The sequence below is a fragment of the Mugil cephalus genome, chromosome 16 (genome assembly GCF_022458985.1).
Source record: "Mugil cephalus isolate CIBA_MC_2020 chromosome 16, CIBA_Mcephalus_1.1, whole genome shotgun sequence".
Classification (NCBI taxonomy): Eukaryota; Metazoa; Chordata; class Actinopteri; order Mugiliformes; family Mugilidae; genus Mugil; species Mugil cephalus.
Window position 1 is genome coordinate 7143417 of NC_061785.1, and position 14989 is coordinate 7158405.

The following is a 14989-nucleotide window of genomic DNA, read 5'->3' on the forward strand; positions in this document are numbered from 1 at the left end:
AGCCACGCCCTACAAGACACCACCTGATCAACAGGAAGAAAAAAAAAGACGAAGACGAGTTTATTGTAAAGAACGATACTTGGAATACAACGGTGACATAGTCGGGAGACTTAAACGAGGATCATGGTCAGAAGACACATCCTAATCGCTGTGCTCTTGCAGTGTTTTGTTTCTGTGGTCGACAACAAAGGTAAGTTAAGTTCATTCTCTCCGTGGCGCAGAAAAAAGAGCTTTTTCTTTGTGTGTGTGTTTTTTTTTAACCGTTTAACCTTGGTTGTGATCAAAAAGAGCATTTTACATGTTCTGTTTTGTTCGATTTTTATTTTAAAAAGACAATCATTCATTTTCCAGAGAATATTACAACTCAAAAAAAAATCTTGTTGAGTTTTTTGTCTTTTGGGTGTGTGTGTTATAATAACCTTTGTGCTGTTACCAGGAAAGAACAATCTCAAGGAAATTTCTCATTATATTTAAAGTTCGTCTTTTTTTCCCCGTTTCTTCCAGACCTATTCAGTGGGCACACATCAAAACCCTCCAAGTACTCCATTGTAAATCCTCAAGTGGTTCACAGATGGACGAGGAGCATCAACAGACCGGCACAATCAAAAGAAGTAGGCACCTCACTTAAGAATCACATAAACTGATGAGTCAGTGTGACACATTTTAGAAATGCTTTCGTTTTTCACACATGTAGGAAAATGGAGATGAGACAGTTTCATATGCACTTAATATTAACAACAAAAGGCACATTCTTCACCTAAAAAAGAACAGGTATGTGCAGGTTACGCTTATTTCATTGTCAATGTTTGTGCTGAAGTTAAAAAAAATCAAATAAAATCCCCTCGGGTTATTTCCTCTTTTCATCAGGGACTTCTTGCACCCTAAATTTGTCCAGTATTCACGTGGTGCCGCTGGCGAATACAACTCGTCATATTCAAGACAACACGTAAGCGGACGATTGCTCATTCTGATATTCAAGGGACCGTGACAGCCACCCCTTAAATTTGTATTTACTTTCCTGTTCCTAGGTGCATTGCTATTATCACGGAGACGTGGAAGGATATGAGAACTCTGCGGTAGCGCTTAGCACATGCTCTGGCCTCAGGTTTGAATAGTTCTCTTTTTTTTTAAAAAAAAAACAAGTAATTATTTTATATCCCTTTCTTGGTTTAATAAACAGAAGTAGGCTCTGATTCCATGTAAAAACTTTAATTACAATTTTACAATACCCTACATAACCTATAAATATGATGCTTTCAACTGGACCAGATTGCTATCTGTTAAAATGTTAATAGGTGTGTATCTGCTACGCTCTCCTTCTCCGTAGGGGTGTGATCCTCCTTGGAAATGAAACCTTTGGACTTGAGCCTGTGCCACAGTCTTCCACCAATGACCATCTTCTGTACCTACTGAAGGACGTTCAGTCGGGGCCCGTCACCTGCGGGGTCGTCAGTGAGGCGGCGGCAGCGCCGAGCCATGAGCCGTTTGACCCCGGACACTCGCTGACTTCTCTCCTGCGGGTCGGGATGCTCATTATGCTCATTTGAACTTAAATTTGCGGCGATACGTACTTCTACCAGCCGAAAGTTTGGACAAAACTTCTCATTTGTCATTTGTCCTAACTTTTGACTGGGGGTATATTTGTGACTTTATGTATCTGATTTTTTCTTCTTTCGTATTGTTTTTTTCCAACAGAGGAAGCGCAACCTACCACAAACGAGTTATGTGGAGCTGGTGATGGTTGTTGATAATCTCAGGGTGAGTGCGTAACCACTGAGGAACTGTGAAAACCACAGTAACATTTCTCTATCTCTATTTTATCTGAAATGTTGAAGTGCTTTGTGTTATGGAATGTTAAACCATTTATTATCATTCTAACAATACTGACTAACATCTAACAATTGTTTTAACAGTATAGATTTAGGAAAGAAAATGAAACGGCGGTAAGAGAGGAGATGGTGGAAATGGCCAATCTACTGGATATGGTGAGGTTTTAAGTTGTTAGCAAAAGAAAATATGCCTAACCCTAATGTTGTCTTTGGGCAAGTGCCACATAACAGTTAATCCCCTGCTTTTGTTGCCTGTTCTTTATCAGTACTACAAGCAGCTGAATATCCGGATTGTGCTTGTGGGCCTGGACATTTTTACGAATAGTAACCCTTTCGATGTGGAAGGGTCGGCGGGAGAGGTGTTGGGGAGGTTCGTCAAGTGGAGGAAAGATTCCCTGTTACCCAGAATCAGACATGACGTCGGTCAGCTCATTGTGTAAGCAACATGTGGCATCAAATGACATTGTTTCATACCCTATAGTCATGGTTGTTGTTAAAATTTAAAGTGTTTTTTTTTTTTTATTCCCTCTCGTTTTGCAGGGGTCGATCCGGTCCATACCCAGGAGGTGTGTTAGGCATGGCCTTTGTGGGGACGGTCTGCTCGGAAGCGACTTCTGGAGGACTCAACGTGGTGAGTTCAACTCTCTTTTAACTTCTAACACCAGCTGACACGCTGGCGCTTTGACGGCGTGAGCTGAAATCGATGCCATCTGCATCATTTATGAGAGAGTACGGCTCGTTCTCATAGTAGCACACCGGCCAAACAGGATAAACTTGAACGCAGACTGGCTTAACTCCATGACAGGGTATATTTCTTTGAATAATTAAATTCCTGAGATATTTTTGCACTGCATGGTTGCTTACAATACAGTGCTTTTGACAAATGTCTTTCTTCTATATAAAGCGATCAGGCATAACATTATGACCACTGACAGGAGAGAAGTGAATAACACTGATCATCTTTTGACGGGACAATGTTCTGCTGCTGGGACTTTTGGACCTGGCATTCATGTGGATGTCACTCAGACATGTAGCGCTCACCTGGATCAGACCAGACACACCCACCCCAATTAACAATAACACTCCTCAGACAAAAATGCCTTAGGAACAACTCAGGAAAAAAAAAAGAATCTAACACGTTGCTATTTCCAAACCAGCAAAGTTGTATCTAGCCTCAAAAACACAACATTAAAGAAAAAGCTGCACCCACTGCAGGAGTTTCCCCACCACACACACAACAAAATCTGGTGCAAACTGGTGCAAAACGTTGGTGTAAAACCACCAAGTGGGGGAGAGTTGAAGAAGTTGGTCGGGCAGTGGGCTGAAGAGCATGGGAATCAAACTCCTTTTTAGTTCCGGGTCCACATTCAATGCAATTTGATCTCAAGTGGGCCGGACCAGTAAGATAACAGACATTTGTTTAAGTGCAAAGCAGAGCATGTAAATTAGGAGAATGTTTACCTTTATTGAACTATTGCTGTAAATAAATATTATTGTTCATAATTTCAATTTCCAATGAAGGATTATATTTTTAGGAATGCATAGTGTTAGCTTTGAATGTACTGGGTGTTTATTTATTTATTTATTTATTTTTACAGTTCAGTGACAACAGCCTGAATTATGTTTCCACTGTCGTGGCCCATGAGATGGGCCATAACCTGGGCATGAACCACGACAACACACGCTGCAACTGTAATGGAAGCAGCTGCATCATGGGAGCGACTGCTACGTAAGACACAAATACTGGAATCGTCATTTGTGCATTGGCTGCCCTTTCAAAGGGACGACGCCATTAATGATTAACGCCGTTCCCTCTGCAGCGGTTCCACGTTGTTCAGCACCTGCAGTGCAGACGATTTCGAGTCGCTGGTCATCCGCGGTGGCGGCGTTTGTCTGAGAAACCCGCCCTCCCCCTCGGACGTCATTGGCGTTATTGAATGTGGCAACGGTCGCCTGGAGGAAGGAGAGCAGTGTGACTGTGGCACACCAGAGGTAGAGTACTAATTCACAGACTGTCACACACACACCACGCAAAATAACAGGATACTTCCTGTTATGATTATTTGTATAGACAAATACTTCAGAACAGGGGCATCACTAGGCTTTATGGACGGGGGAGGCTTACACATTATTTTTAAAGTAAATTGTGCCTGAATATCAGATGTAATAACAAATACACCAGATACAGATTCAGACACTGTGTCAGATAAGGCCTTTCTTACACCATTCAATTCAACATTTTACAGAGTGAAGTGCAAATATTTTTGTATTTATTATTTTTTTTCTGTTTTTAAGCATTTTCCCTTCTGTTTTACACAGGAATGCGACACCCCGTGCTGCGACCCCTCCACATGCATGTTCACAAGAGGGTCCAGCTGTGCCATGGGAGACTGCTGCGAGAACTGTCAGGTCTGCAACGCGCCGCACTTCAACTGCAGTTACTGCAGCTCATGTTTGCACGGAGGCAGTAAAGTGTGGAAATCATATGGAGGCGCGTTTGTGTTTTAGATCAAAGTCGGTGGAACGCCCTGCAGAGAGTCTGTCAACACCTGCGACCTCCCTGAATACTGCACTGGCAGGAGTGAATTTTGCCCCAATGACTTCTACGTCATGGATGGCCTGCCGTGTCAAAACAATGCGGCATACTGCTACGAAGGCCGCTGCCAGACGTACGAATCCCAGTGCCAACATTTGTTTATGCGAGGTACTTTAAGTAATATTTCATGGTTGCCATTCCAGTGTATTCTTTTTTTTTCTAACTGACCATTTTCATGGGTTACAGCTTGACTTGTCATACTAGGGACGTAACATTGTATAAATGATGACTCACTTCTAATGGGAAACATTTCTATTTTCCGACTAAGTCAACTTGCACAACAGCAGGACCTCCCATAAGTGGAATGAGGTCACTGTAATCACCTGTTATAAAATGTCTGCCAAGCACCTAGCAAAGATGAAATTCACTTCCTTATTATAAATACTGTAACCTAGATATCATTTCTCTCTTTGGCAGAAAGTGCAAGGAAGGCAGAAGATATCTGTTTCCAACATGCAAATGTTATAGGAAACCAATTTGGGAACTGTGGAATCAACAGTAACGGAGGATATGCGAAATGCACTGTAGCGTAAGTACTCGAGCCTCCAGTTCCAGCTTCATGAATATAATGACTGATTGTGTACATATAGTGTAGCCATGTCACATTTATGATAAGCATGAGTTCATTTAATCGAGTTTGGAACTTCTGAATCATTTATTGCAAGCCACATCAACATCAGTCATCTCTGTGGAGTTTGACTTGGACACACATGCGCACAGATTCAGCTTTAGTTAATATCTAACGTCCTCTGATCTGGTGATGTTTTATTGCAGCTGCACAAAAGCATTTAGGTGTGATACATAGAGGGTATGAATGTGAAGTCTCTGTGGTTGCGTGACAGATGTGACAGATGACCATGGAGATTAGCATTAGCATTAGTTTGAATCATTGGCTTTAAATAAAATTAATTGCCTGGAAACCAGACACAAAAACATGGTGTTGTGGTTCACATTTAGTGTCAGGTAATAATAATTTATGCTACATTTTTTTTTGATGAAGTCATACCTTAAGTTACTTCTTAAGTTACGTTACGTTCTGGAGGGCTGTCAGATGAGTTTGTGGATGTTTTTTTGGCGTATTTATGACCGACAGTAACTATTTCAGTTCCAACAATAAATAACAATAAAACAATAAAGTGAATATTTGCGATTGCACAATTGCAGTATTGTGTGGCTAACGTTACTTTTCTGTAAAGCTCTTAGCGTTAGCATCTTTTATTTAGCTACATTTATCGTGACTGAAATTACCTAAAACTAACTTAAACTAACTGAAACTGAGGCTAGTCCACTTTTCCAAATCCAAACTAGTTCGTATAGATCATTGTCGAGTCCATTTGTCCTTAATTTGATCTGATAATCCACATTTTCTCCTGGTCTTACTATATGTATTGATACATTGGATGGGGCGCAATGTAAACCCTCTATATTCAGGATGGGACGTCAACTTTAGTAGCGTTGTCAGTTAAAGGATAGATTAGATTTGTTGTTTCTGTCCATATTTAACTGACTGTATTCTTTTAAACCTGCACTGCAGCAATGCCATGTGTGGAAAAGTGCAGTGCACCAACGTGGATGTGAATAAGCCCCCTCCTGGCTCCATAGTCAGCATCCAGATAGTTTCGGGGGCAACCTGCGTTAATGCAGACTTCAACCTTGGCCCAGATGTGCTCGATCCTGCCTATGTTAATCCTGGCAGCCCTTGCGATGAAGGAAAGGTGAGCCGACTCTTAAAAAGTTAAACTAGTGTGTACATACCGCAGAGGAGGAATGTGACCAGGAATGAATCACTGTTAAAATAGTAAAGGGAATCCCCCATTGTGATTTCTCTTTCAGACCTGTGTGGACTTTAAGTGTGTGAACGCTTCCGCTCTGCTGCGCACAGACTTAAACTGTGACACTCAGACCACCTGCCACGGCCGAGGGGTAAAAAACAGAGCTTTCTCTACTCAGTTACCAGTCAGTAAGGGAAAAACTCTGACTTTACTTTCATGGTGCTATTTTCTGCAGGTATGTAATAACAAAGGGAACTGCCACTGTGAAAATGGATGGGCCCCGCCCAACTGTGACAGGTCGGGGCGCGGTGGCAGCATAGACAGTGGTCCTGCTCAGATAGGTAAGAGACACAGAAAGCCATAGATGCCTCTGTGCTACATACTATGTATTCACCTAAGCCCACGTGTATTATTGTTATTATTTGGAGCCACGTATGTGAAATTTGTGAAAGGCATACATGGAACAGGATTGTGTGGTCTACTGCAGCCCTGAATCAGCTTCTTAACACTTGTATAAGATGTCTAACGTGAATGTTTTGTTTGTTTTTTGTCTTTGTGTTCATGTGATTTTGTTTAAATCAGTTATTCTAGCTGTATTGTTTGTGTTTGCTGGATCCAAAACATTGTGATCGTTTAAAGTTGTCTATGGTGCCTCCAGTTATATATAATATTTTTTATTTATCAGTAATGTGTCATATTTGCATCTTCTCTACTTCAGACTACTCCCTCAGGGACGGCCTGTTGATCTTCTTTCTGGCGGTGGTTCCTCTCCTGGTGATTCTTATCCTGGTGCTCCTCTTCATCTTTAAAAGAGATACCTTGAACCCTTGCCTGAGACAAGTATCTAAGTATGCAACAACAACTATTATTTAAACATTATTTACTGATCACAGACTGTATAGAAAAGACGGATGTCGCGAGCGGTTACGAAACATGAAGCTAATGCAGAAGTGGCTTAAGGTGCAGTACCGCTGATGGTCACTAGGGGCTAGCTTCAACAAAATATCCATATCCGAGAAGATTCCCATTCAAAAATCATCGGCTTCTCTCAGCAAAAACACATTTTTGACATCCACAAGTAGCTTAACTATTCTGATCAGTGTGCTGGCGATCCTTTTGAAAACTATTCCATATTTAAACAGTCCACGAACTGTCAGTGGAATGAGCTGATGAGAGAGGCTCCTCCCTCTTCTCTACATATGGTCACTTCTGGTTCCCCAAAAATCCAAGATGGCGACGGCCAAATGCCAAACTCAACGCTTCAAAACGGGTAGTCCCCAACACAATGGTTGACATTGCAGTGGCTAAGTCCGTACTTTATGTATAGTCTGTGATACAAACATGTTTTAAAGGTCTTATGTTTTGATAAAAAATTATTGTTTTTCATACTTTTTTTTCCCCCCTTTTTCAGGCGCTCAAATGCACAGTCAAATGGCAATGTTCGAACAGGCGGTACTACCCAGCCTACAATACAGACGCCTCCTCAAAGGGTAAATATGTTTTTCTTACTACAGTCATCACGGCCCAGGGGGTAGTGTAATATATGTTTTACAGTGGAAAGTCTGTTTTTTTTTTATTGTAGGACGTTTAGTTTTCAATAATTACTGCTTGATTGTTTGTTTGTTTTTTCTCCTAATTTCAGCCAGCATATCCACCTCCCACAGCAGTTTCAGTTCCTGGGTAGGAACTTTTTTTTTTTCTTTTTTTTTATGTGTGTTTATGTATACATATAACCTGTCTTACTGCTTTCAACTAAATGTGTGCTTAACCTGTCAGTTTAAGATATGGAGAACTGGACTATTGGGACAATCCAGAAGCAGAAGCTCCTCAGCAGGGTCCCGGAGTGCCCAGAGCAATCCCGTCCAGACCAAACCCACCCAGACCAAACCCACCCAGACAGCAACCATCATGATTCCAGCTGTAAATGGCATATTTTCAGTTTTTATAATGTATGGAGTTTAGTGCGCCTCAACTCTGTGCAAAAATGCAGTTTTAAAATATATTAATAATAATAGACTCACTGACACTTGTACATAGCACCTTTGTAACATTGACCGTATGATTGTGGTGATGGATGAGCCTGAAGAATATTTATGTCAGTTTTGAGTTTTTTGAGGTTCTTGTTTCTTACTTATTGGAAATACATGTACACTGAAGGGAAAAAAAAGAAAAGAAAAGAAAATCAGTATTTTAAAGGTTTTATGAAATGTGATTTCTTTGGATATTAATTGTAATAAAAAATACATTTGTGTAAATATTATTTGCAAAAGTATGAGTTATTAACAACAACAACAATAATAATAAAACATGAGGGTCCTCAACACTTTCTGTATGTTGTAAATAACAATGGGGAAAAATATGTTAGAAAGTGGTTTTGCTTGCTGCTTTGTGGCTGAATTGTTCAAAGGAATGGTGGAAATGGTCCTCAAGTTTCATCATTATAGACGATTATACACCAACTGATCTCTTTGAATAAAGAATAGTCGATAGTCTGTATCTTGCATAAGAAAAATAGGTGTTACTGGTATTGATCACATTTGGTTTACAAAAGAAATGATTGTTTTTATTATTATTATTATTATTATTATTAGAGGGGGTTGCTGTATTATTATTATTATTTGAAGTATTTGAAATGATATAAATTCTGGCTTCTGACAAATCTAGAGAGCACTTCTTGTTTTCCTGGGACCCCCAGGTTGGCAAGTAAACAATCCGGAGATTATAATGTACGCAGCAGAACTCCCTTTCATATTGATTCATAGCCTTCAAGCGTATATCCAGCCCACTTAGCTTGGGCAAGAACAACACATCTTGGGTTTTGAACACAGACTCTAAATCCTTTTGGTTTTTACCAAAAGTAAAATGTGTCTTTTTCATATTTTCACTCATCTTGCTTTGTGGAATTTTATTTTGGAAAGAATGAAGAAGGAAATCACGTGTTTTCTGACGTCATAACGCGGAAGCTGGTTGTCACCTGCAGCGGCTCTCTATCGTTGTTCTGTCTGTATGTGTTTCGCCACAGATGAACATGTTCAGCGACATGTGAGAAGTTTGTTTTGAAGCTGTGTCTTGCGGCACATGGCAGCAGAGGAGCCCGGGAGTGTCGGGAGGCCGCCGGCCTGCCTGTGCGTCCTCTGCGGGCTGCCTGCCGCGGGGAAGTCCACTCTGTCCCGCATCATCGTCGGTACCGCCGCACAGCAGCAGGGATGGAGAGCCACCGTGGTGCCGTATGATGACCTGATCCCCGAGCATGCTTTTCAAACCAGAGTGGAGAAGGACACTGAAATGGTACAATCAGCTGTCCTCAAATGGACTTTTACCTCGATTTTGTCACTAATTAAATAACTAAAACAACCATTGATCAGGCATAACATTATGACCACTGACAGGAAAAACAAAAATAATTGACATCTTGTGATCCTGTGACAATGCAGTGTTCGGCTGAGAAACTTTTGGACCTGGCATTCATTCATGTGGATGTAACTTAGACATGTAACACCCATCTAGAACAGACCAGGCACCCCCACACCACAGAAAGGCCTCCCCTCAACCCATAGGACCCAAAGGCTCCCCCCACAAACAACACTGCCAGACACCACAGGAGGCCCACAAGATGGGAGATCTACACAATATTAGGAAGGTGGTCATAGGTGGATAATAAAATTAAAAAAAAACATGGAATCTGCAGCACAGTTCCACCTTTAAATCTTAAAAATTACAACCAAGTAGATTCAATACAGCATATTCAAAAAACTTAATTTCTGTATGAAGCTATCTCATTGATTGGACGTCTCGTTTTCCTTTCTAGCACACTGAATGGAGGTTGCACAGACAGGCAGTGCTGCAGTGCGTCGAGCAGTTCTTGCAGAACCCCAGGAGGGATGGCAGAGCCGCCAAGCAGCTCCCGGATCGACGCCGCCGCGTGGGAGCGGTGCGTTCGAGCCCTGCTGCGACCTGAAGGTTTGAAGTCTGACCAGGCTCCGCTTCTTCTCCTGCTGGACGACAACTTCTACTATCCGAGCATGAGATATGAAGCGCGTCAGCTCGCGAGAAAGTGTAAGGACGTGGCATTTTGTGACGCGACCGCGCCGCCGCCGTGCTGTGTAGGCGGCGCTTGAAAGCTTGTCAGCTTGTCGTTGCAGATTCCCTGGGTTTCTGCCAGGTGTATCTGCAGTGTGACTTGGAGACGTGCATCAGCAGGAACCGGAGCAGGCCTCGGCCCATTCCCTCCGATGTGATACTGGAGATGGTGAAGCGCTTGGAGCCTCCGAATCCACAGAAGAACTCATGGGAGACGAACAGCATTTCACTCAACACTACGAACAGTTTATCCAAATGTGACGTGTAAGACAGCGGAATAAGAAGATATTAACGTTTATTACTCAAGTTCATGGTGCTTAAATCAGTTTTTTTATTTGTTCCTTTTCCAGCCAGAAGGTGATGGAGTTGATCTCCTCTGCACTGAGTAACCCACTGAGCCCGGCTGAAGACGACACTGAACAAAAGGTACAGCTCTTAAACACGTCTAGCGGAATCTGGACGTCCTGCTACAGACGTGCATCATTTCTCTTGTTTCGTATGCGTTGCAGGAAGCCGACCGACTGAAATGTGCCACCAGCGTGGTCCACCAGGCTGACCAGGCCTGTCGGCGCCTCGTCTCCGAAGCCATGAAGGCTGCCAGAGGTGAGCGAGAGATGATTTCGCAATTTGAGAATCCCCACTGTCACTCAAAGCTGAGCGTAACGGTCACGTTGTCGTCCCAACTCCAGAACGCCGAGTCCCCTCCGAACGCATGCGGTCTTTGGCTGCTCAGCTGAACGAATCCAAAGCATCGTTTCTGCAGAACCTGCGCAAACAGCTCCTCCAGGACGCGACTTGCATTCAAGAGGAGGACATCAACTTGGAACATGTAGTGAACAGAGCGGTGGATGTTTTCGACGGCACGAGGAAGGAGATCTTGTCGAGAGTCATGAATGACTGCGAATGACTTTTGAATTTTTCTTGAAATCGCTTCAAAACATAAATGTGTGACACTCATACGAAAACTCTCAAAGGCGCATACATCATTTCAGTCATTTATTCAGTAATCAAAAACTCGAAATATATATATATAAAAAAAGGGGTAAAGGATAAAAGTTTCATTATCAAACATCAACATCATTTCAAACATCTACGTGATTTCAGCAAATATGGTATTTTAAAAGGAAAGGGGTGATTATTAATCTCAAATTTTCATTTTCTGTCAATAGTTAGATAATCACACACACAAGCCATTTATTTTAAACAAATAAAAAGTTACCAACATTACTTCACATGACATGTGACAGTGTGAGGGGCTACAACTGATTTTTCTTTCAATAGCTACCATACAGAGTCAGTGGCTACAATAGATACAAATTGGTATGGAGGCACAACAAAACTAATTTATATACAGATAATTAAAAAAAAAAAGAAAAGCTTCAAAGATAGTAATACAAAATAAGAAAAAAATAAATAAATATTAAAATGCGCCTTGACTTTTTTTTTTCTTTCTTTTAAATTTTTTGCAACGTACGATGTAAGGCATAAATAAATACCAGAACAGCTGGAGTTTGGACCATAGGACTCCCAGACTCTATTAAACATCCCACTTTACATTCGTCACGGTTGTTAGATGCGTCCAGCTCATTTAACTAAGGTGGAAACTTTGGTTTATAATATATACAGATGTTGGTCAAACTGACTTGAATACATGGCAGGCTAAGATTGACATATTGGTGTAAAATACTGACGTGGTATTTTATTTAAACTGACTCATATGTGGCTGTCTGTGTAGGCGTGGCTTCCTAAAAGTGTTATTGCAGCCCTCGAGTCAGGTTGCAACATATGTGTTTCGACATTGCAAATTTAAAGAAGTCCATATACAATCAGCTGTATAAGCAAAGAAGTATAGTGAGTCGGGGAGTGGTATTAGCTAATACTGCCAGTGAGGTGCTGCAAAATGTTGAAAAGCAATGTTGGGAGCAGCAGGAAGGCAACAGCACGGTGCAGTTGGTGAGTGTAAAGAGAAAGCTATACATAAAAATATGATATATAAACTCAGTCACAACCTGTTGAAGTTCCATCCATGAGTTCTCAGTGAGCACATCCTTCATTACGCTACACGCCTAACGTTTCATAACTGCATTTTGCGTGATTGTGGTGCTATAAAAACGTCTACAGGCCACCGCACTCAAGTATGCATTGGTAGTAAACAGTCTGACCATGTTAAGTTGTTAGTGAGCCGAGACACCAAAAGCTTCTACGCCGCAAGGAATCACTTTTTATGTTGTCCACGGGCAAAATGGCATGCAAAATCATATTTGTCCATGCACATGTGACCACAGATGTTGCACTGGAATGGATGTTCATAGCCATGGCAGCCCATGTGAATTGTGTAGAGGATATTGTCGGAAAAGTGAATGTCACAGTGTTGGCACTTGTGTAAATGCTGGTGGTCCGGTATGTTTGCGGCAGGGGTGGGTGTGCTCGGCTGGCTGTTGCTAACACTCGCAGGGAGGGTGTTCATGTTGTTCTCCAAACCGTAGTCGGGAACAGGGCTGCAGCACTCGTGGCCCGAGGTGGAAGATTCATTTAAAGGTGGAGATGTCTGCACCCCGTTAGAACACATCGCAGCGTGTTCACTAGAGACGTGCTGTATGAGGATGGGCTTCTCGTCCTTTAAGGACTCCCTGTCTGGGGACGCAGGAGCCTGAGACTCGGGGTGGAGGTTGGCCAACTGGCCTGCAAGCGTAGACAGCTGGTCCAGAGGGTTTTTAAAAGCCAAAACGCTTGCACACCTGTTATGACTTTCACTTTCATCCACTCTGGACGGGTTCTTATATTCGCCGTTATTCAAATGGTGGATCTTGTGAGACAAGTCGCTCAGATAATCCGACTTTGGCATGACCACGGGGGGAGGGTTGAAATTGATGAGGAGCCGCCGGCTGAAGCCCAGCGAGCCCGTCCTCTTCTGCAAAGCGCTCAACATTCTCTTATTGGAGAAGGGAGAGCGGACGACCCTCGCGGGGAGGAGCTTGTGGCGGCGGCGGCGGTGGTGCGACAGGTTGCTGCGGTCGCTGCATCGGAAGGCGCAGAGGTCACACTTATAGGGCTTCTCTCCCGTGTGGGAGCGCATGTGGGCCTCCAAGTGGCGCTCATACGCTGAAGCAAACGGGCACAGCTGACAGCGGTGTGGCTTTTCACCTGTGTGAGGACGTATACGCAATTAGATACCAATGTTACCAAGCAGTGGTGATTCTATGGTCAGAACTGTAGGGGTGCTTTAATGTCAAATGCCACAAAGCTATCATTTGGTTTAAAAAATAAAGAAAAGAAACTGTATTTAAATGAGAAGGTGAAGTAGGAACATTAAGTGCAAAACCTTCTCCTGCAGATTCTTTTTAGACTGAACACACCCTGCAGACACTTAGCAGGCAACCCCCAACCACCCTCTATGTTTAAACCACATACTTTCTACTATTTTGATGATTTTGTTTGTCATTTTATCATAGACAACCTTTAAAAAATTGAGTTTTTATTTTTGGGGGTGCTAGGACAAAGTTTAGGGGTCCTTGATCACCTGTAAAAATGGGCTAGACGTGCCTATGTTACCAAGCATACCAAGATTTAGTATGTGCACAGTGTTAATGATTATTTGAAGTGAAGCTTGGTCATATAGACAAACCAGACTCTCTTATTTAACATCACCCACTGTGGGAGTCATATCATTTAGTGGACAGTATGTGTGGATCAAGTGTTTTCAAATACTGACCTGTGTGGATGCGGATGTGCTCTATTAAGCGAGCCATGCCCTTGTTGGCATAGCTGCAGTAGCTGCACTTATACTTTCCATCGCAGGTCCTCTCCAGTCCGTCCATGTGCACCTCAGACCCATCCTCCACTGACAGGCTCACCTCCACGGACGGGGGATCCAGACCGTTTTGCTCACACCTTGGGGCAACTGCAAAAACAAACACATCACCGTCAGGCTGTGTACTTTTCAAAGGAAATATTAAAAAAGAAGTGTGAATCGTGCATTAATTCTCACTGGCTTGAAAGGGCTCCGCTGACTCCTTTTCACCACAGACAGATCCCGAGATCATGTTGACGTGCTGGGTTTGCTGAGTCAGGTATTCTTGAAACTCCTTCACAAAATCCACAGGCTCCGTTTTTATCTCTTCCATTTTCCTTCCTCGCCGTTTGAGCCTGAAACGATTCAAAGGAAACAATGGAGACGTGCCACGACCCTTTAACAGCTGGTAACCTGGTAGCCTGGTAGCAACCGCTAGCTGTCAATAAACATGGCTATTAGCAACGGTCCTAACGCCACCTACACTTCACCGTTTGGCTTTTTTTGAAAAATTTTTATATATCAACAACACTTAACGCAGCCTTCAACTTTTAAGTAACATTAATATTGTGAATAAAACAGAAATACGGGAACCTGGGGATAATTTCCTGCTTTCAACGCTGTTGCCTGGTGAACGTGTGACGTCAGTGATGCGCCGCGTACACCCAAACACCAGGGATGTGCGTATCGATCCAGAAACATCGATACTTCCCATCTAGATCTGTATTTTTTTAAAGAACCGATCTTAATGTCAAAATATCGATACCACGCCCGCTTGAATAACAAATACTAATACCTTTATGACACCAAATCTGTAACAATTTCTTTAAAAAATAAATAAATAAAAAGCACGAGAGAGACATTACAGAGACATTTCAGAGACATTTATTTATTTAGTTTTTTAATGTGATTTCCTCAGATT

General features: G+C 42.4%; 3 protein-coding genes across 4 annotated transcripts; 2 read left to right on the forward strand and 1 right to left on the reverse strand.

The window, feature by feature from the left end:
- The first annotated feature begins 39 nt into the window (after positions 1-39).
- Positions 40-8454, forward strand: zgc:174164 (uncharacterized protein LOC570656 homolog). The gene is made up of 22 exons (XM_047608337.1): positions 40-190; positions 505-611; positions 695-771; positions 868-946; positions 1029-1105; positions 1328-1520; positions 1696-1758; positions 1914-1985; positions 2096-2265; positions 2370-2460; positions 3428-3558; positions 3650-3821; positions 4149-4238; positions 4338-4533; positions 4843-4954; positions 5960-6140; positions 6259-6348; positions 6433-6538; positions 6916-7045; positions 7609-7687; positions 7840-7877; positions 7974-8454. Exons 1-22 carry the CDS (start codon positions 124-126, stop codon positions 8107-8109), a joined length of 2457 nt encoding a protein of 818 aa, XP_047464293.1. The 5' UTR covers positions 40-123; the 3' UTR covers positions 8110-8454.
- Positions 8455-9165: 711 nt separating this feature from the next.
- On the forward strand, positions 9166-11252 carry LOC125022915 (L-seryl-tRNA(Sec) kinase). The gene is given in 7 exon segments (XM_047609917.1): positions 9166-9485; positions 10006-10074; positions 10076-10253; positions 10340-10541; positions 10628-10703; positions 10787-10880; positions 10967-11252. Coding segments are annotated over 7 exon segments (1047 nt in total). The 5' UTR covers positions 9166-9275; the 3' UTR covers positions 11185-11252.
- Positions 11253-11258: 6 nt separating this feature from the next.
- LOC125022914 (zinc finger protein Pegasus-like) lies at positions 11259-14737 on the reverse strand. 2 transcript variants are annotated; one of them, XM_047609916.1, is made up of 4 exons: positions 14662-14737; positions 14266-14423; positions 13990-14178; positions 11259-13421 (listed from the first exon to the last, which is right to left on the reverse strand). In XM_047609916.1, exons 2-4 carry the CDS (start codon positions 14399-14401, stop codon positions 12493-12495), a joined length of 1254 nt encoding a protein of 417 aa, XP_047465872.1. In that variant the 5' UTR covers positions 14402-14423; positions 14662-14737; the 3' UTR covers positions 11259-12492. The 2 variants fall into 2 exon arrangements, with proteins under 2 accessions (XP_047465872.1, XP_047465871.1); XM_047609915.1 differs by lacking the exon at positions 14662-14737 and having other exon boundaries at positions 14266-14652.
- Positions 14738-14989: the final 252 nt, after the last annotated feature.